At 45.5% G+C, this 23114-nt stretch overlaps 1 protein-coding gene and 1 long non-coding RNA gene across 3 annotated transcripts in view; one reads left to right on the top strand and one right to left on the bottom strand.

Moving 5' to 3' along the window:
- 4930593A02Rik (RIKEN cDNA 4930593A02 gene) overlaps window positions 1-4554 on the bottom strand; it is a 95936-nt gene extending 91382 nt beyond the window's left edge. Inside the window, exons 1-2 of the long non-coding RNA NR_045167.1 lie at window positions 4522-4554; window positions 1017-1089 (exon numbers count right to left, since the gene is read on the bottom strand). This is a non-coding gene — a long non-coding RNA (RIKEN cDNA 4930593A02 gene). The remainder of the gene's footprint in view (window positions 1-1016; window positions 1090-4521) is intronic.
- Window positions 4555-4703: 149 nt separating this feature from the next.
- Siah2 (siah E3 ubiquitin protein ligase 2) lies at window positions 4704-22194 on the top strand. Of its 2 annotated transcripts, XR_001783671.1 has the most exons (3): window positions 4704-5747; window positions 11421-11593; window positions 20700-20790. XR_001783671.1 is itself a non-coding variant. In NM_009174.3 (2 exons), exons 1-2 carry the CDS (start codon window positions 5328-5330, stop codon window positions 21255-21257), a joined length of 978 nt encoding a protein of 325 aa, NP_033200.2. In that variant the 5' UTR covers window positions 4755-5327; the 3' UTR covers window positions 21258-22194. The 2 variants fall into 2 exon arrangements, 1 of the variants encoding a protein (NP_033200.2); NM_009174.3 differs by lacking the exon at window positions 11421-11593 and having other exon boundaries at window positions 4755-5747; window positions 20700-22194.
- The last annotated feature ends 920 nt before the right edge of the window (window positions 22195-23114 follow it).

Raw genomic sequence — 23114 nt, 5'->3', positions numbered from 1 at the left:
GGAAGCCAACATTGTGACCAGGATAGCCATCACCAAATTTCCCATAAACTTTCCCCTGAGCAGAAAATTTCAAGCTCTAAACCAAACTGTAGTCATTTCTAGACCTGAACAGGAAAGACCTCCCAAGTTCTGTTCCACAAATGCAAATTATTGGCCTGAAGAAGGAGCCCAATTTGCAAAACCAGACCTGGTGGGGTTTTTGTAAGTCACAGAAATAAGGGCCACTTGTCTCTGCTGTGGCGTTTCTCACTGCTGGCAGACCAGGAAGCTTAGGGAGGGGACCACTCGGGAAAGTTGTTGGGTTTTTTGTTGTTGTTGTTGTTATTGCTGTTTTCAAATAAGATTTGTTGCCAGGGTTACTAGTATCAAAGCCTGGCATTCCTAACCAGCCAGACACTTGATCACTTATCTTCAATAAGACAATTAAAGTGATAAACACTGAAAAACAGATGGGGAAAGTTTTACTTAGTCTCCAGTAGCATCAAAGAGATCCAGTAACCCCACCACCTCCAAGCCCACCCTGGGGTCCTGACCAGCCGTTTAGGTTTAAGTAAAGGATCAATGGAATGCTTAACTAAATAGTTGCTGCCTAGGTGTGACCCTGCCTGTCCCTGACTCATGAGTGTCTCAGCTTCAGCCTCTCCTGAAAGGTGATCTGACAAGTTGTCCCAATTGTGTGAAATTTCGGGTTTCTACTTTGGCTGGCACCAGGCTTCAGCCTTCTTTTTACAGTATGAGATTCCCGGGAAAATTCTAACTTCTTGGAGGCCATGCTCTCATAGCCAACAGGAGAGACACAAACTCAAATATCTCTATTCCTGCCGGGCCAGTTACAGGCTTGCTCTGAGAATTTAAGGCAAGAATCACTCAGTACATCCCCAGCTTTAAGAGTACAGGGAGTCATGAGGACCGCAGAGTTGGCTCAGTGATTTAAGTGATTTAAGAGTCCTGGCTGCTCTTGGGGGGGGGGGGGGGCTGGGTTTTGTTTCCAGCACCCACGTTGGTTACTCACAAACCTCTGTAACCCCAGTTGCAGGGCCTCTGTACCCTCCTCTTCTGGCATCAGGCATACACATGCAGGGAAAACACCTATAAAAATAAAACAAGTGTGTTTGTTATGATTAAAAACAAACAAAATAAGAGCACAGAGCAGGAGCTGGGTAGAGAGAACCATCTGCTTGACAGGCCATCGAAAATTCAGTGGGCGAGAGGAGTTTAACCTCTCATCCAGATGAAGAAAATGAGTCGTGAATCCAGAGATTGCAAAAGGGAGGGCTCACCCCCTCTCCCTGAAGCCCAGAAGTCACCCATTAAGCCTAGGCCCAGGAACGACCACGTTCCCCAGGGCAAATAAATCTCAAACAAGTCAGTTCTGCACACAGCACCCATCTGCACACTCACTGAGCAGCAGCTCGAAGCTAAATGTTCTCCACGGAAATGAGGAGTTCAGACTCACAAAGCAGAAAGGCTCCCTCTCTCATCCAAGCCCCTTAGGGAGGAGAAATGTGGCTGGAAAGTCCAGTCTAACAGCATGGGAGGTTAGTGATGTGCCAGCAGGCCTGTCCTCTTCTCCACTGTCAGCAACTGCCCCGACACCTCTCATTTGCTTTGTTTCTAACTACCCTGGCCGATTTAATCAGGAGTACCAAGCTTTAGAAGGAAGCGATTCTCTACACCAGGTGAGTCATCTGCCAGGGTAAGAGTTGTAGCTTTAGTAACCAAATTCACTTAGTGAAGAATTATTTTTCCTGGGTTTTTTGTTTGCTTTTGTTTTAGGGTCTTTTCTTTTTCTTTTCTTTTCTTTTCTTTTCTTTTCTTTTCTTTTTCAGCAGCCTCTGAAACCATACTTCATTTTGAAATATCAGAACCTGCTAGAACTTGTCAGTATGGCCAAAGCAAAGACCCCACTTCTGCAGCAAACATTCTCAAACTCTGGAAATGGGGAGTCTCTGACAGAGGACAGAGGTCAGAGAGACAAGGGAATGCAGTCTGTCATAAATTCCAACTGCTAGGGTTCTAACTTGAATATATATATATATATTCTCTCCAATAAAGGTGAGACCGTGGGTGCTTTTATTTCCTACCATTTTTTGTGTGTGCCCAACAGAGGTGAACAATGAATAAACAGAATACTTTCCTGTTCAGACCAGCTAAGAATGAATGACGACTGCCTACACAGGGCAGCACTTCATTATGGTCTCTGGAGCTGATTTCTTTTTATGGTGAGTGAGCTAATCACCTCATCTTAGCAAAGTAGGAGTCAGATAAGATACGAGCTCTGGAGCAGGTTCCAGCCATCTTGGCTCTGTGAATCTGAGCAAACCAAACTCCCTATGCCTCTGTTTCCTCGACTATAACCATAGTATCCACCCTATGACGTGCCTGGAAATCTAAAAACCCATTTTACCCATATAGTGGGTGCTCAATAAATACTATTTTATAGTCCCCATAGCACCAATCTAGAAGTTCAAGTTCAGTATATTACAGGGCTTTAAAAAAAAAAAAAAAGGCCACAGTGAGCTGGTCAGTGGTGGCACACCCCTTTCATCCCAGCACTTGGGAGGCAGAGGCAGGCAGATTTCTGAGTTCGAGGCCAGCCTGGTCTACTGAGTGAGTTCTTGGACAGCCAGGGCTACACAGAGAAACCCTGTCTTGAAAAAACAAAAACAAAACCCAAGGTGAATCGGAGGCAGATGCCTTATTCCTTTGTTAGCTGTCCATATACTAGTTTCATACATAGCTAGTGTATGTAACACTCCCACTACACACACCAAGTGCCAGTCCATCTGTAATACATCCTCTGTGTGCATCCACTTTTCACAGTCTTTCCACCCCCCAAACCCCCACTGTATTCTTTTCCCTTTTCGAATTACTAGGAATTGAACCTAAGACCTTGCATAAGCCAGACAAACACCATGCCACTAAGCTACACCCCTAGCCTTTCTTTTCAACTGTAGACAGTATCACTAAGTTGTTCATGCCGGCCTTGAAGTCACTTTGTAACTCAGGTAGCCTTTGAGTTTAGCATCCTTCTCACTCAGCACCCCTAAGGAGCTGAGTTTATAGGCCTGCAGTCTGGACATTTCCCAAACCTCGGAGATCCTTTGCCCTGCCTGAGCGGTTTACCACTCCTGCTTCTGTCCTAGAATTTAAATGAGTAAGAACTCTTCTCAGGACAGTGGCTGGCATACACAAAGGGAATATTTGCAGGGTGATTAGGTGGCATGTATCACTAAGTTTTTCTCTACAACTTTAGATAACCCAGTTACTCATGAAGTCTTTCTAGATTACAAAATTTAACTTTGTTTTTTTTTCTTTGAGCAGATTCTATTCATTGACTCTAATAATAAATATTCACTGTTATTTTTAAACTACGGCTATCATTTACAAGGTGGCTATGATGGATGAGGTTCTACAAGAATGGCACAGAGAAACTCAAATTGTTTAAATTCACTTTTACAGAGTAGGAGACTGGAGCCAGGAAGGTGGCTCAGGAGGGTAGTGGTGCCTGCATCAAGCCTGCCAACTTGAGAAAGTCGACTCCCACAAACCTGTCCTCTGACCTCCACGTGTGCACACAAGACAGTCACAAACTAAGTCAGGATATTAAAAAGAATTTCGCTCGAAGTCACAGGGCACTATTTTACCCTATCCTGACTAATCTCTGTTTTCCTACAAAGAGTATCAATACTAGCTTTTTCCAATTCCAGTGTCATCAGTTCAGGCATAAAACGCTTGCCATAGCAATTGTGTGCAGGGTATGTCCATTATACGGTTCACTCCAAACTCTCAGGCGCTCTCTAATTCTGGGGTTCTGAATGGTGAAGAGTACCTGGAAATAAGTTTTACTGAGACTAGGGGAACCCTCGGAGAGTTCTCTTATTGCTAGACCGGAAGGTAGGCTGTAGATGTCCCCTGTCCCACCCCCACCACACTTAAGGTTTATTTTTATTTATGGGCATGTGTGTATATAATGTGTACTGGTACCAAATGGTATCAGATCCCCTGGAGCTGGGGTTACAGGCAGTTGTGGGTGCTGGGGACCAAAGTCTGGTCCTCTAAGAGTAGTATGTTGAGGCGTCCCTCCAGCTCCCGTGGGTGCCTTTTACACCTCTAAGATGGGGATCTTAGAGACTTTCCATATGTCGGGTGTACAAAGACAACTCAGGAAGAATCCAGCACCAATCCTGTCAAGCTGAGGGTTGGTAAGGGGTAGGTTGACCTCACCCATTTCCTTCTTCCCAAAGCCCCAGGTAAGTAAGCTAAAAGCCTAAGGTTTGGACCAGGACTAGACGTTAAGGACTCAGGCACCAGAGGGTCTCCTGTCATTTGGGGCCTCACAAACCCAACCCACGTGTATGGTATTCCTTGGAGGTTTTAATTCTCCATCGAGTCAGAGTTGTCAAAGAGGTTCAGGTTCTCTCAATCAGAGGCGGCCAATTCCAAGAAGCTTTCGCCAGTGGGCTTTCGAAGGAAAACCTAGCGTTAAGGTCCCAACCACTGAAGAGCCCACCCTCGTACCTAACTGCCGGGCCACACCCGAGGCCTTCGCGCGGCTCCCGCCCGACTCCGGGTCCCGCCCCCGCGTGTCAAGCTACCGGCCGAGTAGCCTGATCGCCAGCTGCTCCAGCGCGTCAATGGCTAAAAGAAACGTGGGATTCCGAGCCCCGCCCCCCGCCCCGCCCAGCCCCGCCCCGCCCCCGGCGCACTCGCGCGCCCTCCACGCCCACGCCGGGCCAGCAGTTGCCCTTCTAGCTGGAGTCGGTGCGGGTCGGCGTAGGTCCCCTGGGAAGGGTCGGGAGACTCGGGCTACGTCCTTTCCCTGGGCTGCCGGCTTCCACTGTCGCAGAGAAGCGACCCCACGCGGCGGCGATCGACTCATTCAAGGGCTCCCAGCGAGGAAACCGCTCGGGCGCTGCCAGCTGGGTCGGGCGGAGCTGCGCGGGCCGCAGGGTGGCTCTGCCAGTCCCTGAGTGCCGGGTCGGCCGCACACGTGTCTTAGCGTCACGTCCGCGCGCGCCCCCGGGGCTTGCGTCAGCTGCCGCTCCTGAAGCGAGTGGGCCAGGGCTCTGCGCACCAGAACGCCGCCGGAGGAGGGCACCGCACGGCCGCGAGCCCCGAGAGCGACGACCATCCGGGTGCCGCCGAGAGGATCGGCGCGGTCCGGTCCCCGCCCTCCCGGTGCCGGTCGGGTCCGCGCTGGGTCCCCCGGGCTGGGCGCCGTGGCGTTGCCCCGGAGCCCGCCACCCGCGGGGCGCGCACCGCCTTAACCCGGGCGGCCCCGCGGCAGGCAGACGCCCGCAGGTCCATGGTGGGCTCGGAGCGCGATGAGCCGCCCGTCCTCCACCGGCCCCAGCGCTAACAAACCCTGCAGCAAGCAGCCGCCGCCGCCTCAGACCCCGCACGCCCCGTCCCCGGCTGCGCCCCCGGCCGCCGCCACCATCTCGGCAGCGGGCCCCGGCTCGTCCGCGGTGCCCGCCGCGGCAGCGGTGATCTCAGGCCCCGGAGCCGGCGGCGGGGCCGACCCGGTGTCCCCGCAGCACCACGAGCTGACCTCGCTCTTCGAGTGCCCGGTCTGCTTTGACTATGTCCTGCCCCCCATTCTGCAGTGCCAGGCCGGGCACCTGGTGTGTAACCAATGCCGCCAGAAGTTAAGCTGCTGCCCGACGTGCAGGGGCGCCCTAACGCCCAGCATCAGGAACCTGGCTATGGAGAAGGTCGCCTCGGCAGTTCTGTTTCCCTGTAAGGTAAGTCCAGCCACCATCCGCAGATCTGCCAAGGAACCTTCCAGAGTTCCGGTGCCCTCCAGCGCACTTGAAGGCCCTAAGAGGCGAATGGCATTTCACTGTTTCCATCTGTCTGTCTGTCTTTCTCCTCTCCTCTCTCTCTCTCTCTCTCTCTCTCTCTCTCTCTGTCTGTCTCTCTCTCTCTCCTCCCTCTCTCTCTCTCTCTCTCTCTCTCTCTCTCTCTCTCTCTCTCTCTCTCTCTCTCTCTCTCTCTCTCTCTCTCTGGCGCACTCTCTCTGTCTCCGGTGTGTACGTGTGTGTACCTTGTCTATTGTTTCCAGGCCAACCTGTCCATTTTGGGAACTAGCAACTAGGGTTGACGTTTGCCGGAGCACTGACTGTAGATAAGTTGGCACTTGATGACGGTTTAGAAGCATCCCAGCTCTCCCAGCCAAGTGCCGCCGCGTCCACCGCAGGGGTGTGCTCTATAAAGCCTGGGCAGCTTAATGTGAACAGGGAAGCTGGCAGTGGAGATTGTGGAGGAAGGAAGCGGACGGTTTCCAGCGCTGAGCTTGGCGAGAACGGTCCTGGATTCCTCCTGGACCCAGTGCCCAAGATCTGGAGCACTTGAGAGAGCGCTTTGTAAGGGGAAGCGGATACTGCCTGCTTAGCACGGGAGCCCAGAAAACCCAGCAAGCCACGCCTTCTCTCAGCTTCCCAGACTTGCGGAGGACTCAGAAGTTGTAGCTGCTGTTTGGTTTTTGTTTTGGTTTGTTTGTTTGACTAACTGCGATGAACTCGAGTCCACAAGGACTCAACGCAGACACTTAAGAGCGTTATTAGTTCTCTCTCCAGTGACAGCATTTTATTTAGTTGCCTGTGCTGGGGGGTGGGGTGGGGTGGGCAAACCACAAGTCAAAGTCCGAGCTCTCATTCCCATGGCTCCAATGGTTTGTTTAGGACCTGTGTTTACATCCTCACGGCTAAATTAATGGAATCATGCATGTCTATATCTGAAAGCTTCTTTTTTTTAATACTCACAGAGATAGTGTTTTTTTTTTCCTCTGCCAACCAGGTTTACTAATAATATCCTCACCTGAAACTTGACTTGATCTCCTGTATTTTAAATGACTGATAGCATTACATTGTGTGGTTCTGCTATAACATCCTGTTGCCAACACTGAAACCCTTACAAAACTCCCCACAGTCTCATTTATATGCCTCTTTCTAACCTAGACCTCTGTCAAGGAGTTCATTTTCTGAACTTATAGGTGGGAATAATGTTAATATTTCTGAGATTTTTTTTAATGAAAGTAATTGTTCTACCTGAGACTGTTTTGTCTTGCCTATCTCCTTAGTGATTAATTTTTAGGGCAAGAGCTGTTTTAAATTAAAAATAGCTCACTGGAAATTTTCGTTTTAGGCTTCATAGTCAAGTCAGTAAAATGAGTGAGTTACTTTGGCCTTCTGCCCAGCTACAAACCCAATTAAAATAGCTTATTCAAATAAGGGTTTAGGCTATAGGGTCAGCTTATTAACTTGCTTGCCTTTAGCCCCACCCCAGGTCCTGCTTACTAATTCACTCAACTCAGGTGCTGCATCTGGGCAATTCGGATAAAATAGTTTCATGCCGCCCCCTTTTATTGGAAGCAGATTTTCCCCCTCCTATAATACAACCTGATTATAATTTCCCCTCCCTCTGCTCCTCCCAGTTCCTTCCCACCTCCCCTTGCATTCTGATCCCCCTTTCTGTCTCTCATTAGAAAAGAATAAGCTTCTAAGGAATGGTAACGATAAGGAAAGGAGCCAGAGAAGGCACAGCCAGAGACCCACTTGTTCTCCCATTCTGGAAGCCGTAATATACACCCAGAGGACCCTGTGCATGCTGTGTGTCAGCATCTGTCCTCCATCACTGTGCCTCGCTCAGGATAAACTCTTTCTAATTCTATTTACCTGCAAATGGCATTCTTCTTAATGACTGAGTAATACTCACTGTGTAAACCGTTCCACACGTTCTCTATCCATTCTTCTTTAGGGAGACATCTAGGAATTATGAACATGTCTGAACGAGTGTCACTGCGGTAGGAGGAAGCACCCTTTGGATATGTGCCCAAGAGTGGTAGAGCTGAGTCTTGAGGTAGATCCCCATCTTCCTGAGGAACCACCACACTGATTACCACTGCGGCTGTGTGAATTCACACTCCTCCCAACAGTGCATGGGTGCTCCTCTTATTCCACATCCTCACCGGCATGAGGCTGTCTCTTGTGTTACTGAACTCAGCCATTCTGACAGGCAGAAAATAGAATCTCAAAGTCATTTTGATTTATATTCCCCTGATGGCTAAGGATGCCAAACATTTCTTAAGGTGTTTCTCTGCCACTTTACGTTTCCCCCGTTGAGAATTCTCTGTTTAGATCTGTATCCCATTTTGAAAAATTGGATTATTTGGTTTGTTGACACCTAGTGTGTTGAATTCTTTATATGGTTTAGGTATTAGCCCTCTGTCAGGCGTGGAGTTGGTGAAAATCTTTCCCAGTTCTATCGTCTGCATTTTGTCTGAATGACGGTGTCCTTTGCCTTACAGAAGCTTTTCAGATCCATGGGTTGATCTTAGTACCCATGCTAACAGTGTTCTGTTTAGAAATTCCTTTCCTGTGCCAATGAGCTCAAGGCTATTCCCCACTTTCTCTTCTATCAGATTCAGTGTATCTGGTTTCATGTTGAGGTCTTTGACCCATCTAGAGTTGAGCTTTGTGGGGTGATGAGTATTGGAGTCTTATGCATACAGGTATCCGGTTGGACCAGCACCATTTGCTGAAGATGCATCCTTTTTTCTAGTGTGTACTTCTGGTTTCTTTATAAAAAATTAAATGTCCATAGGTCTGTGTTTGCATCTGGGTTTTCAGTTTCATCCATTGATCAGTCTCTGGTTTTGTGCCAACGCCATGTGGTTTGTATTAGATAGCTCTGTAGTACAACTTGGAATTGGGAATGATGAAACCTCCAGCAGTTCTTTTATTGTCCAGGATTGTTTTAGCTTTCTTGGGTTTATTTGTGTTTCAATACGAAGCTGAGAATTGTCCTTTTAAGATCTGTGAATAATTGGAATATGTATGGAAATTGCATTAAATCTGTAGATTGCTTTTGGTAAGGTGGCCATTTTTACTATATTCTACCAATCCATGAGCATGGGGGAATCTTTCCATCTTCTGGTATCTTCTTCAGTTTCTTTCTTTGGTGCCTTAAAGCTTTTATCAAAAAACTCTTTCACTTGCTTGGTTAAAGTTATGCAAGATTTCTTATATTATTCCATGCTATTGTGAAAGATATCATTTCCCTGATTTCTTTCTCTGTCATTCATATATAAATTTCTTTCTGTGAGTTAATTTTGTATGCAGCTACTTTGCTGAAATGGTTTATTAGCTCTAGGAGTGTTCGGGTGGAGTTTTTTGGGTCACTTAATATATACTATCTGCAAATTAAGACTACATGTAGAGTACTTTTCTCAATCTAGTTTATGAGAGTGCAGTTGGGCCAAGCCATCATGCAGATCAGGAGCCAAGCTTATAATAGGTCTTAGGGTTACTTTTGTGTGTGTGTATTTATGATGTTTATAAAACTGGAGTGTGTATCCCTTACATTTGATTAAGCAGTAATCCAAACTATTTGAGCAGGGCAGCTCAACCATTTGGTGTGGAAAAGCCAAATTTGGATGTGTACTTAACTGCAGCCACCAAAACTCTTCATTGGAGATGAAAAAGCATTAAGGAGTAAGGTCTGTGTCAGATTGGAAACAAGGCAGGTCTGTGTGCTTAGCTCAGATGGTCCAGCTCAGTGTAGGGCTGCTCTCTTGTTGAGGAGCCTGGGCTCCTCAGCCTCTCTACTTCAGAACAGGGATTCTCAGTGAAAAGGGGCAAACGGCCTTTTCACAAGCATCGCCTAAGATCACTGAAAACACAAGTATTTACATTATGATTCATAACAGTAGCAAAATTACGGTCATAAAGTAGCAACTAAATAATTTTATTGGGGGCTTGGGGGGGGATGAGGGTGAGGGGGTGGTCACAACATGAGTAAAAGTTTAAAGGGTCATTAAAGGGTCACAGCTTTAGGAAGGTTGTTGAAAGACAAGAGGCTTCCCCAGCCCCTGAGGCTGTATGTGTCTGTTACCTGTCTTCCTTGCGCTAGTCTCTGGGAGTATTTAGATAGTCTGTCTCAACTGTATTACATAGGGCCACTCCTTTAAAGTGTCAGCTAGGTTGTCTGACCTTTTCTCTTTCTCTCTTTTTTTTTTTTTTTTTTAACAAAGCAACCTTGTTACACTCTAACCTCAGAAAAGACTTGCTGAGGCTTTCAAATTCAGTGGTGATATGTAGTCACATTTCAGGAACTTTGAAAGAAGATAAATACAAATGGAAAACATGTCGTAGAATGATATGAGAGGACTAGAGAGGTTTAGTATTTCCTACAGTATGTTGGACAGCATAGGCAGACTCCTTATCCAAAAACACCAAAGGGCAACCTTTTACTCCTGCATAGGAGCTGGGAATGTGGAGACAGCTATGCCAGGCATTCATAGAGGGGAAAAAAGAGAAAAGCTAGAAACTGGACTTTGATGTCAAATCTCAACCCCTGATCCCTCCCTGAATCGCTCACCTTTGGCCAAATTCAAACATAAAGCCAGTACTAACAGGGCAAACTGTCTATATCTACATGCCAAATTCCTTCTGCTTAGGGTCAGCCATTGCTTGGCTCTGTTTTAGGCAGTGTTTACTGAGCTAGATCTCTGCATACCTGATGTGAAAATCTGACAGCTATAGAAAAATTATCTTGTGTGTTGTATGGATGCATCTGACGTGTCAGTTAAAAAGCCTTTGTCCTATGGCTTAGGCAGGAAATTGGAGGCAGGCCATCCCGGCAGAAAACGAATTCTGGAGAAGAGCAAGGTAGAAGATCTAGGTGCCTGGGAAGATATGAGGGGATGGACACATGGTCATGAGCACAGGGAACCCGCCACGGGGCAGAGTGTAGGTTAAAATAATTGGGTTGTGTGAGTCATGATCTAGTCAGAGTAGAGCCTAGATATATGGCCAAGATATTTGAGTCTGAGTCCTATTTCTGGGAGCATGGGACTGGGAGGAAGCACCTGGAGCTAACTCAACACAGTTTCTGTAACATTCTTTGTTTAGGTCTTTATATTCTACGAGGCATTCATTCTGCTCAGTGATAGAATGTAACCATTGTCCCAGGAGCTCGTTGACTTTGTACAAAGTGGTTCCTTTTTAGCCTTTGGGGGTCTTTAGAAGCAGGGCCAGGGCTAAATGATTACAATGGAGATTTTTCTTGCCCTAAAATTCTAGAATCTGCTAAGTGGTCATGGGAACAAAATCACTAGAGAGAAGGCAGAAGAGCCAGGTTCTCAGAAGGCCTAGCTATGATCTAGGTGTGAACTTCCCTGAGCCAATTAGCTCATCTACGACAATAAATAGACTTCCTACATGGTGGATATATTGAGATCAGATTTAAAAGGCCATAGAAGGTCCTTCCTCACCAGTGCAAATGGAGGCCAGCTGGTGGTACTGTGCTGGGACAGGGAAGCCCACTTGCAAAAATATGTTTAAAGATTTCTTCTTAGTCTCAAAACTTCTCCCATGAGTCACTGTCTTCAGAAGCTGTCTCTATATTCTTTACAGTTGCCTGAAATTGACCGTGTTGGCCCAGAGACTTAGAGTAGTACACGAAGAACCAGAACTCTCACCCATTACTCCAAGGGTCAGTACTTTAAAGAACAAGATTGACAGTTCAGCTTTTGAATGTCAAGCGGAATTGAAGGCTACAAAATTGCAAAGCAGTGCTAAAATTGAAGGTTGGTTCTGATGTAATTGACCAAAGGTTTCACCTGGTTAGCACAACCTGGAACTAAAGTCAGCTGCCACTAAAGTTATCCTTCCTACAGCCAGACTAGAAGCCAGCTAAAAAGTATGGTAAATCTGGCCTAGAAAGTACCAGCCTGAGATTCAATTGGAGTCTCTTTGTTCCTTACAGCTCTTTCTTGTAAGCTCCATACAATGTATACCATTGGTGTATAACAGCCAGGCTAAGCAGCACTTCTTATTCAGACATGTAAAGCCTTCATTCAGGAGAGGCATGAGATAGGTATGCATTTGATCACCTGAATGCCAGCACCTGCCACCAGCGAGTACCTGGGATATTAGAATGAGTTTCCATTTTGCACATCCAGAAAAGGAGACTAGAGCTGTTTTCCTGGTTAAATGTGTGTTCATCCTTCAGGTCTTATTGGAGCTCCTGAAATTTACCCGGTGTGCTCTACTGCCTTTACATCCATCACCTGTCCTTTTCCTTTAGTTCCTGGGTAGTTACCCAGCTATCAGCTTCACCTCTCACTTCCAATTTGGTAAACATTTTATGGAATGGCCTTTTAGACTATGGAGCATCTATGGGGTAAGAAGTTACCATAGAGATAGAATAGACAGGATTCCCTTGGTAAACATGTGGGCTTGAGCCCTTTTTTAAAACTTCGAGTGAATAAAGGTGCTGTCTTTGGTCCCTCCTGCTGGTAGGCTCCCTGGCTGTGATAGGTTTAAGAGCAAGCCCAAATCCAGCCTTCTGGTTTACATCTTCACTCTATTCCCACTGTGGCTGGCTCCTCTAAGACACATAGGGTGATGTTGGGTTTGGTAGTAATAATTCATGCAAACTGCTTCGCACTGCCCTGGCACTAAATAAATGAACAGTTAGTTAGAAACTCACAGGAAGCAAATGATGAGGGTGGTGTCACTGCAGGCAGGCATAAACATAAGAATCTTTTCTTTCTTCCTCCTGCAGATTCTCTCAATGGGCTTCTCTCCCGAATGTCTTGTGGTATAAGCCCATCTTGAGTTTCCTAGAGCCAGGTGATGTGGCCCTGACATTAGTTCATTAGTGTTTCAGGGATAAGGCTTTTTTCATTCTTCCCATTTCTGTAATCTATCTTTCTCTCATTTCCTTCCTTCTTTCTTCCCTCCCTTCCTTTTTTAATTGAGAAAAGTAAGGCCTTGTTATGTAGCCCAGGCTGTCTCAAACCCATGCTCCTCTTGCTTCAGTCTCCTGAGGTGGTGGGCATGTGCCACTGTTCGGAGGGTCTGTATTCTCTTAAAGCCTCATTTGGTTAGGCATCACTTTTAAGTATATACATTTTATTTTATACATCTTACTTTACACATTTTAAGTTACAACTGCTTTTATTTCTTATTTGTGACATTTTTAAGGTTGAATATCACAATTTTTATTTTATACTTAAAGGACTAGAATTAACAGTAATATACGTTATAACTTTTACATTTTTAATCAGAGGAAAGACGATGCTCATTCCTTTTAAAAGTATGAAGGAACAGAAAATAATGTAAAAATCAAAATGCCCCATAAGCCCTAAAAATAACCATGATTCCATTTTGTAAATTTCCCTGCAAACATACCTGTAACATAATGGTTTCATTCACCCACACCTCCCCTACCACGAAAAAAAGCAAGGAAAATGGGAAGTACACATGCACATGGTGGCTGCTTTTCTATACTGAGAAATGATCTTTGAGGTCATGATCACTGGCTGCACCGGACTGCAGTTCACCAACAGCACCAGAACTAGTCAATCAGGTTCCTGGTAGTAGTCATTTGTAATTGTGTTTCTTGCCGTGATTTTCTTTTGATTACTACTCACCTGAATCCTTGAGTCTACGATGACCATTTCCTAAGGGTGCTGTCTCTGGGGTTTCTGTAGTACATGGGGAGGAGACAGGTCTTGCTTGGTAACGTCACAGTAAGTAGGTCAGTCCTTCAGCCGTATTTGCAGTTCCATTTCTACTCCGCATCCATCACTCAGTGTTGTCCTTGATGGCCTTAGTGTTGCTGATGATTCAGTCTTCCCTGAAGCTGCTTGCTGCTCGTGATCCACATAATTTTGACCACCTCGATCTTGTCTGACATTCCCCTATGGCCCCACTGATCTGCCTCACCTGCCCTTGTTCCCCCTTCACCTTCCTTGACTCCAATGGCAGAGACAGATAGCTTAGCAGAAAAGCAGTGCCTTCCTGAACCAGGAACACAGGGGAGTCACAGCATGGGGACTGCACTTTTGCTCCTGAAGAAAGAAGGGGTGGAAGGCCATCACATGGACCACAGGGAAGCCAGCTACAGAAAACTCACTCCTTCCTTCCTTCCTTCCTTCCTTCCTTCCTTCCTTCCTTCCTTCCTTTTAGATGCCTGACAGGTGTATTGTCTCCCATTATCTTCCTAACCTCTTTGTGAAAGTGACAATATGCAATTACCTCATTAGTATACATACTCTTGGACTTGTCAGTTTGGACCACACAGACTTCAGACTGCAGCAGTGACTTTTCTTCCATTCTCTCTGCTTGGCTGAGAGCCTGGGCTCCCCTTCCCACTGCACACTGAAGCACTGGGTCTGTAAGGAATGACACATTAGAGGCATCCTCTTCTAAGACTGACAGACCCAATTCACAATGTCTAGCTACATTTGAACTTCAACTGAGCAACAGATAATTTTGCAATTAGCTTAAGAAGCTATAAGTATATAATTTTTAAAAAAAACTATCTGAAAGATATACTGGGCACCTTGTATATTATTTGTTTATCTGACAACCCCACCAGTTCTTTTGATGAATATTACTGAAAAGACCGGTAAGGTAGAAATCACTATTTAAGGCTTGTCAGTGTTGTAGATATGATCGAGCAGGTGGGAACCTGGGCATTGAAGAGAGAGCACATAATGAAAAGGGGGAAGGCCTCTTGCTAGTAGCCTGGCAGAAAGCCTTTGACTCTGGTAGTTCGTTACCAGTGACAGAGTGCACTTGCTTGCCAGCTCTGCCTGTGGACAGATGAGAAACACATCGTCAGAAACCAACTTTTGCTCTGAGATTAAGAATGCTAGCCCAAAGAGCTTTACAAGGCCACATGTTCCCTCTGTCCATTACAGAATGTTCTCTGATCTCTGAGAGAGTAGTTACCCCCAAAGTTTTCCATCAACACTCCATTTAGTAAGAAAATTATCTGTAGTATGTGATCTATTTTGTCTTAGGAGCAAAAGATGGATCTATGAACCCAAGATTTTAATTAGAACAACCTTCTCTAAACAAACTGTCATGTTACCAGCATATTAGTCTCAGCAGTGTTTGATGACAGTATGTGGCAGTTCTGGGCCTGAGTAATAGTGGCTTCTCATTTATTGTCTGTAAAACTGTTACTGCCCTACTGGTCAATAATCAGGCCTTCACCCCTCTGCCTTGGGAGCTGAGGTGAGGAATTTACCATTGGAGTTAAAATATGCAAGGATGTTAGAGGAAGATTTACCCAGCTACAGAGTGAGCAACTTAACTTTATCCTGCTGTTCAAGGGTTAACTTGAAAAGTACACACTCTTTCATTATTAATCACACTAACAGGCTCAAGGTCAGATCGGAGCTAGTACTGGCATTCTAAACACAGTATTTCACCAGTGGTTGTAAATCTGTTTCTAGAGGGGCATACAGCCATCAAAAGGACAGCCGAGTCTGTGAGACATTTCAGAAGTTGTAAACACCCAACTCTAGTCGTTTATATAAATGAAATATGTGACACATCTTTACTAAAGAAATGATAAAAGAAACCTATAATTCTGATATTTAAAAATATGAACATTTTTCTTACATGATCTAAAACTGAGTCCCTCTTTAGTACTAAAACCTACAGTAAGATTTCCAGTTAAAGTAAAATAGCATGGTGTGAGACTGTCATCTGCAAATAAACCTAATATTTGTTCATTTGTCTGTAAGTACCAGGTAGGCAAGGAGCAGGTAATAGAACCAGAAAATCAAAGCTTAAACAAAATTAAGTAATCTATGATCACGTGTCAGTAGGTATCTGGGGAGCAGATAAACGCTTTAATCACATACACACAAAAGCTAGTTTGAACTGCTAGGAGGCTGTCTTTGTTTTTAAAGAAAAAAATTTTAATGACTTATTTTTGTTTTATGTATATTGGTGTTTTGCCTGCACATATGTCTGTGTGAGGGTGCCAGATCCCCTGAAACTGAAGTTACAGACAGTTGTGAGATGCCCTGTAGGTGCTGGAAATTGAACCTGGGTCTTCTGGACAAGTAACCAATACTCTTAACCACTGAATTATCCCTCCATACCCTAGAGGTCTGCTTTGTTTGTTTACGGCTATTTTGACGGTGAACACTAGTATGTCATTTCCCTTGTGTGCACAAGGTCCTAGGTCCAGTCCCCAGTACTGGTTAATGGTTAATTTTGATAAACCTAAGGCTTGCCATACTTCGTTCATCATGCTATAATAGGTTCCCCTAAATTCCCATTTGAGCAAGTCTGAAGAGTTGTGAGAAGAGAGACAGCAGCTAGGTAGTTCGCTGATTGTCAGCTGACCGTTCCTCACACATCCCTCCTTTTGAACCCTTCACTCTATTTCTGGCAGCCATTTAAGAAAAGGGTGGATTGGGCTAATTTCCCGCCTGGCACTCACCTGTTAGATGGTGTCTTGGAATGCAGTGGGCCTGTTTACTCCGTGGACAATGCAGCTGAAGTGGTCAGAAATGGCAAAGCAGGCCACACACCAGCAGTGACTTCCAACCGTGGAAGGATCAGTAGGCGATAGCAACACTGTCATAGAAACTCTGACTTCTGTGAGGAGGCATTGGCTTTTATAATAGTTCTGTCTTCATTGCAAAACTATGTTGCTCCACTAAAATGAGTCCCACAGAACCTTGAGACAAGAGAAATGAACCATGTAGATGCTGTGTGCTAGGAAAACACTAGGAGACAGCTCAGCTCATTCAACCAACTCTTTCTGAGAAACGGTTACCCTTTAAAATGTAGATATGCTAACATTTCTCCTGGGTTCCTGTGTACATTTTTAGTCTGGATGTGATTTAAGCATAGATAATAGTTGCATTATTTGTGTAAAAAAAAGAAAATTCCCAAACAGCCTTTATCCAGACTCTCTAGTCCCTCTTGTATGGGGTAAACATTTGGATGTAAGCTGCAGGTGCCCTGCCTGACCCCTCCATCTCTCCTTGTGTGTCTCTTTAAAAACAGGACATCTGCTGTAATCAGGAAATAAGACACAGCCCAGACACTGTACTCTCCTCTGCAGTGCGCATGGATAGCTCAGGGCTTGTCCTAGAAATGCCCTTTGTGGAGTGGAGGCTCCCCGGCCAGCCACGAGTTGCATTTAGGCATCACTGTGTGTTTTATGGTCATTACAGCTTATTTAGCTCGGAGCCAAGTGCTGTTTGCTTGTGCTTACTCTGGAAAAGGTCATTTCTTGGAATTGATTCACATCCAACAACAGAATATGGTTTTTATTTTATTTTATTTGGAGAGAGTCTCATTTGAGACACTGACAGCTATCCTACTAATGAGTTCGAGTTATTTCCTTGGAGGTAAGCAGATGGAGGCAGGGCGTTTACCTCACAATGCCCCAGAGGAACCAGCTTATGCCATGTAGCTCCTGGTACCTCCATTGTAGTGGGTGACTGACTGGTGGTGTTCAGTGTGTCATTCTGAAATTACACAGAATCAAGTTTAATGAAACAGATTAAATGACTTGGTCTAAGCCTTCTATATGTACACTAGCCGTCTGCAGAGAGAAGAGTATTTAGCTTATAGCCTCATTTTATAAACAAACAGTGTTACTGTTTATTAGGTAAATAAATGTCTCATTATGCACATTTGTGTATGAAAGTTTTGTATTTGTATATGAAAGGGTTTCTGTGGCTCAAAGAGGGAAACCCTGCCTAAATTCCACCTTAAATACAGCCTTTAAACCTCCTGCCAGGGAAAGAATGGCAACTATTTACTGCTTTCTGCAGACTTAAACACGAAGCTGAAGCCGCAGGTTACACATAGCCTTTCAGAGGCAAAATGTTTGCTCAGGACCACTGTGTGCTAGCCTCTGACAGGCTGCTAAAACAGTGTCCTAGGCGAGACATTCTACATTTCTTTCTCCTTCTGGTCCTCCCCACGTTGTTAGTCCTCTCTCTCTCTCTCTCTCTCTCTCTCTCTCTCTCTCTCTCTCCCTCTTTCTTCTTTTTTCCTTTTTCTTCTTTAGAGTGGATGGCTTAGAAATAGCCTCCACCCTTTGGGGAAAATGAGCACATCTTTCCCAAAGGAGAAATGTCATTTATAGCTGTGGGTGTGTCCCAGGACACACAAGCCTCTCTGCAAAGGAGCCCAAGGGCTCCTCTCAGCAGCACTTGGGTACAGCAAAGAACCAGGCCTGTGAATGGAAAGCCCTCTCAGCCCAGATGTCAGGAAGATAATCGTTTGCTTCAAATGGCCTAGATCATTGAGCCATGACTGTGTCAAGTGGATAGCATATGTAACATGGATAAGCCAGACAGATGGGTGAGTTGACTTACGCAGGCACCACAAAACAAACAAGCAAAGTTGGAATGTTTTCCTTTTGGAGATCATCTTTAATCCAGTTACCATAAAATGTTCTCAGTGGTCCTGAATTACCACAATTAATTGGTGTTAAAATTCAGCTGGTTTAAAAGAATCAGTAAAACACTCAAGGCTTTAAAAAAAAAAAACAAAAAAACAAAAAACCATGGTTAAGTTAGTAGAGCCTGTAGCAAGATCTTTCGGGAATGCCACTGTCCACGGGTGCAATGAAATGTCTGTTTGTCCGTGTGACCTGAGGGGTCCCCCTGAGGAAGAGTGGCATGTGTGAGAGCCAGTCACATCACATAAACGGCCCTGCCCGAGCAGGACAGGTTACCAAGCTCTGCTGCCCATAGAAACGCTTGCTATGGGTGTTGGCTCTGGGAGGCACAGTGGGCTGGGGCTGTGGGGAGAGGCTCAAAGGGTACTTACTCTCCTGGATGCGCTGGGCCAGACTTTGCCTCATTCTTGGGCTTCATCCTGGCAGCTCAGGTCAACAACCCATTCTAAGCCACCTTCAGATCCAAACACTGAGCCAGGCTCTGAGACGGTCTTGCTATTTTTGTTGTGTTTATGTGTGCTTTAAAAACTCTGGACTGAAATGCCTCACCCACCGTCCACAGGAGGCTCTATGTCCTGCCCACACCCCAGATTTTAAAAGAGTTCATAGGGACTTCTTTGTGAGGCTTTGAAAAGTTGAGAACATAGAGTGTAAATAGAAATGGATAAATCTATTTCTCCTTCTAACGAAGACTTTTTTTTTTAACCTGAACTTTAACAATTAGTCTACAGCTCTGCAATATGAGCGAGCAGTTCTGTCAGGCAATACAGACATGCTTCAGCCAAGGTGATGAGGACATGAGCTACTTTCTTTTTATTTATTTATTTATTTATTTATTTTTGCTCATTTGCTTAGTTTGTTTGGTTTGTTTTATTTTGTTTTGTTTCTGAAAAGGAGTTCTACGAGGCTCAGGAAAAGCCTAAAGCGTGCAGCCCCTCTGTCTTAGTCTCCAGAGCACTAGCACACAAACACACACCCTCTTACCCACCCCTCACCCCCATCCTCCCCTCCACTTCACTCCCGCCCCCACCCTGTGCTCTGTGTTGCCAGCAGTGTCTTTGAGTTCCCTGTAGGGAGCAGCTGTTGTTGTCTTTGCTTCTCTGTCCTCTCAGAGACATCAGCTTGGTATCCTGTGTGGAGAAGATACTCTGGCCCTCCTGGTGGCTAGAAAGACATTTTGTAAGGATTGGAACTTGACCTGTGTTAAGTTTATAAGGGGATTATAAGTCAGAGCAGGGGCAAGCAAAAACAGCTGTTAGCTTTTTAATCTTAGGATCATATAAAGGTGGCCTGGTGCTGTGTCTTCTTTGGTGCCTGCAGGCTTGAATGGAGGACTGGAGAGTCAGTGCAGGAAGCTAGACAGTCTGTCTGCCATCCTGTGTTCCAGACAGAGGAGGCTCATTCCTCCTTTTACCTAAAGAGTGGTTGCTGTTTCTTACTTTTTTTTCTGTGATCACAGTGCAGAGCACTGGGTAGGTATCTGCTTGTGGATTGATCCTCCCTCTGGTCACTAGAATTACAATCGTCATTCTTATGAAGATTGAGAGCAGAAACACTTCAGTTCCTTTAGTGTGGCCTTCTGCCGTGATAGACATGATATATCTACTGAGACTGTCCTGCAAATGGGAAGGAAAAGAACGATTTTGTTCCTATCCTAGCAAGGCAGCATGTGAAGGGCAGACTGTGTTTAATTCACCTAGCTCCCACTTTCCCAGCCTGGAATGAGGGCCACACAAGCCTCCTCAGCAAGAGGTGTGCGCTTGACCACTAGGAAGAAATTTCAGGAAAACTTAGTGGGCTTTAAGGACTTTAACCTCTGCTAAGGCGCCAGTCCTGAAATGTGATTCTTTAAAAACAAAAACAAAAATCTGTAGGCACAGCCCTCTTGGGGACAAAGGTGAGGACAGAGGTGACAGCATGGCAACAAAAGTGGGTCCCAGCCTCCTCCACCCAGGCTTAGCCACTGGCAGTCAAGACCAGGGAGCCCTGCCCACTGACTAGATGACCTGCCATCAGTCTTAGGAAGGACTAAGTGAAACTGCGCTGTCTTCAAAGCCATCTGTTCGCAGGAAAAGCCTAGAGATGATCCCGTGTTCCATTGCCCCGCCCCACATCCAAGCACTTGACTTCTTAAAAGCAATCAGGGCTTATCAAAAGTGAGGAAGAGGGCCATGTTATCTCAGTAGTTTTGCTTGTCTGGTATAGGGAAAAGAACAATTGATCCTCATTGTTTACCATTGTTGGGGTGTGGGTCTAGAAAGCAGTGCCCTGACTTTACACATGATGCTATTGACAGTGAATAGAAACTGAGACTTGACTTTCCTTCAACAGAAGTAGTTTAGATAGATAGAATTGGAGCCCAGGAAGCCCAGTGTGGGTAGGTCTGCATAGATGCTGGTACTGAGGAGGTTTTGGGAAGACGCCATGATGCAGTATGTTGCTTTCTGTCTCTGCAGTATGCTACCACGGGCTGTTCCCTGACTCTACACCATACAGAGAAACCAGAGCATGAAGACATCTGTGAATACCGTCCTTATTCCTGTCCTTGTCCTGGTGCGTCCTGCAAGTGGCAGGGATCCCTGGAAGCTGTGATGTCCCATCTCATGCATGCCCACAAGAGTATCACTACCCTTCAGGGAGAGGACATAGTCTTTCTAGCTACAGACATTAACCTGCCAGGGGCTGTGGACTGGGTGATGATGCAGTCCTGTTTTGGCCACCACTTCATGCTGGTACTTGAAAAGCAAGAGAAGTACGAAGGCCACCAGCAGTTCTTTGCCATCGTCCTCCTCATTGGCACCCGAAAGCAAGCTGAGAACTTTGCCTACAGACTGGAGTTGAATGGGAACCGGAGGAGACTGACCTGGGAGGCCACACCTCGGTCCATTCATGATGGCGTGGCTGCAGCCATCATGAACAGTGACTGTCTTGTTTTTGACACAGCCATAGCACATCTCTTTGCAGATAATGGGAACCTTGGAATCAATGTCACGATATCTACATGCTGTCAGTGAGGCTCCAGGAGGCTTTCCTAACCCTGGGAAGTTATTTGGGCATAGCGCTCTATGTTTAATAAAGGTTTTTTAATAGATGTTTTATTCAGTACATCTTCCCGAGGCGAGACCCACAACTGTCCTATGTTTTATTTAAATGATAGCTTCCTGTCTGGCACTGATGAATCTAAGTTCACCGAACTGTGATAATCGGAGTTGGCCTGTTAGTAATTTGGAGGTGGTTCGGTGATCTCAAATCAACTCTATTCTATTTCCTTCCTGAACAGCTCTTGACAGATCGCTCAGGGCTGCCTCCCCCTGCCTCATCCTGAGCCAACAAAAGCACAGTGACTTTCCTGAGAGTCCCGTTATTTCTAGGAGGTAGCAGTTGCTTTAATACCTTTCAGGCTGGGTATTTACACAGAATCACCTGTAGTACTCATCTCCAACACAGAGCTAGAGAATCAACAGAGTTGAGCAACCTCCTCATCTCAGAGTTTGAGGATTACTGGCTTGAATTGTGGGCAAGGGTCCAGGATCTAAAGGTGCTTTAAGGCGTCCTCTGCTGACACTGTTGGTCTCTACTGTCCGTCCTCAGCCTCTGCACACACCACATGGAGACCAGAACTCTAAATCCATGGGGATGCAACCCCTGGGGTTGGCCTGCTTTCAGGCGCTCAGTGAGTTGAGAGTTCTCACAGTTAGTTGTTGCTCACCATAGTACGGATGACTTGTTTACATATGGCTTCCCTTGGAAGCCCTCCTTGACTGTAACTGATGTGAGAGACTAGATCAGTGCTTGGGAGAACTTGATAACCAGTGTCACATGCTTGCCATTTTAAAAGCATGTGTCAGTTGTGTGGGTTTAGTTTTTGTTGTTTTTGTTTTTATCTTTACATACGCGCACACACATACACACACACTTTAATTTTTTAATAAAATTTTTTCAATAAATGAATGTCATGCTTCATTTTCTGCTTGAATCGTATGTATCTATTGCACATCTACTGTGGACAGATGCAGAAGTCTCCACCACTACCTCTAGAGCTAGTACATCCAGCAAAGCCGCTGGTCCAAGGTTGGGGACAGCAGCCCATAGGTCTAAACCCAGTCAGTGTTATGCGTTGTCACTAGTGATGTGGGTCTCATCTCCAGGATTGTTTGCTGTCTGACTGCCAGCTGTGAGAAAACACACAACTCCCATTTTCCAAAATTACAAAGAGGAGGCATGGTTAGTGTTGGGGCCAGAAATGATGAGGCCAACCATGGTGCACGCTCTCTCCTTCCAAGCCCAGTGTCCCAAAACAATTCACATTAGCCCTGAACTTTGTTCCAGAATTCAGCGTCTCCTCAGTGAGGTGATTAAGCTAACAGAAGAGCAGTTGGGAGTGATGGCTCCGGAGCTGTCCATGTTTTCTAAGAGAGACACATGTTAAGCTTTAATCACAGAGTTCTGGCAGGTAAGGAAGTTGGCTGGTTTTATGCCAACTTGACACCCACCAAATTTGCCTGTGGTAATTTTATTAAGGTTGATGTGGGAGTATCCAGCTCGCTATGGACAGTTCCACCCCTGGGCTGGTGGTCCTGAGGGCTGAACACGCCAATAAGCAGAACTTCTCCATGGCCTCTTAGCCCCTCCTTGTCTTCAGGTTTCTGCCATGCTTCAATTCCTGCCTTGAAATCCATCAGTTATGGACTCTGATATGGAAGCATAAGAAAAATAAGCCCTTTACTCCTCAAGGTGCTTGTGTATATGGTGTTCTATCAAAGTAATAGAAACCTTAAGTAAAACCGTTGCTAAGGTAAATTATAGGCTATTCTTCAAATGAAGAGTAAAAAGATCTGTACAAAAGTAGATAATGATATATTTTGGAAGTG

Source organism: Mus musculus, chromosome 3, assembly GCF_000001635.26.
Source record: "Mus musculus strain C57BL/6J chromosome 3, GRCm38.p6 C57BL/6J".
In the NCBI taxonomy this organism is placed as follows: domain Eukaryota; kingdom Metazoa; phylum Chordata; class Mammalia; order Rodentia; family Muridae; genus Mus; species Mus musculus.
This window is presented reverse-complemented; position numbering and strand designations above follow the sequence as displayed.

What these genes read in the sequence shown, in the direction of transcription:
- Siah2 (NM_009174.3), top strand. Translation starts at nt 5,328, where the DNA reads ATGAGCCGCCCGTCCTCCACCGGCCCCAGCGCTAACAAACCCTGCAGC. An exon ending in CAGTTCTGTTTCCCTGTAAG is followed by an intron (nt 5,748 to 20,699) that starts GTAAGTCCAGCC and finishes CTGTCTCTGCAG; the next exon opens with TATGCTACCACGGGCTGTTC.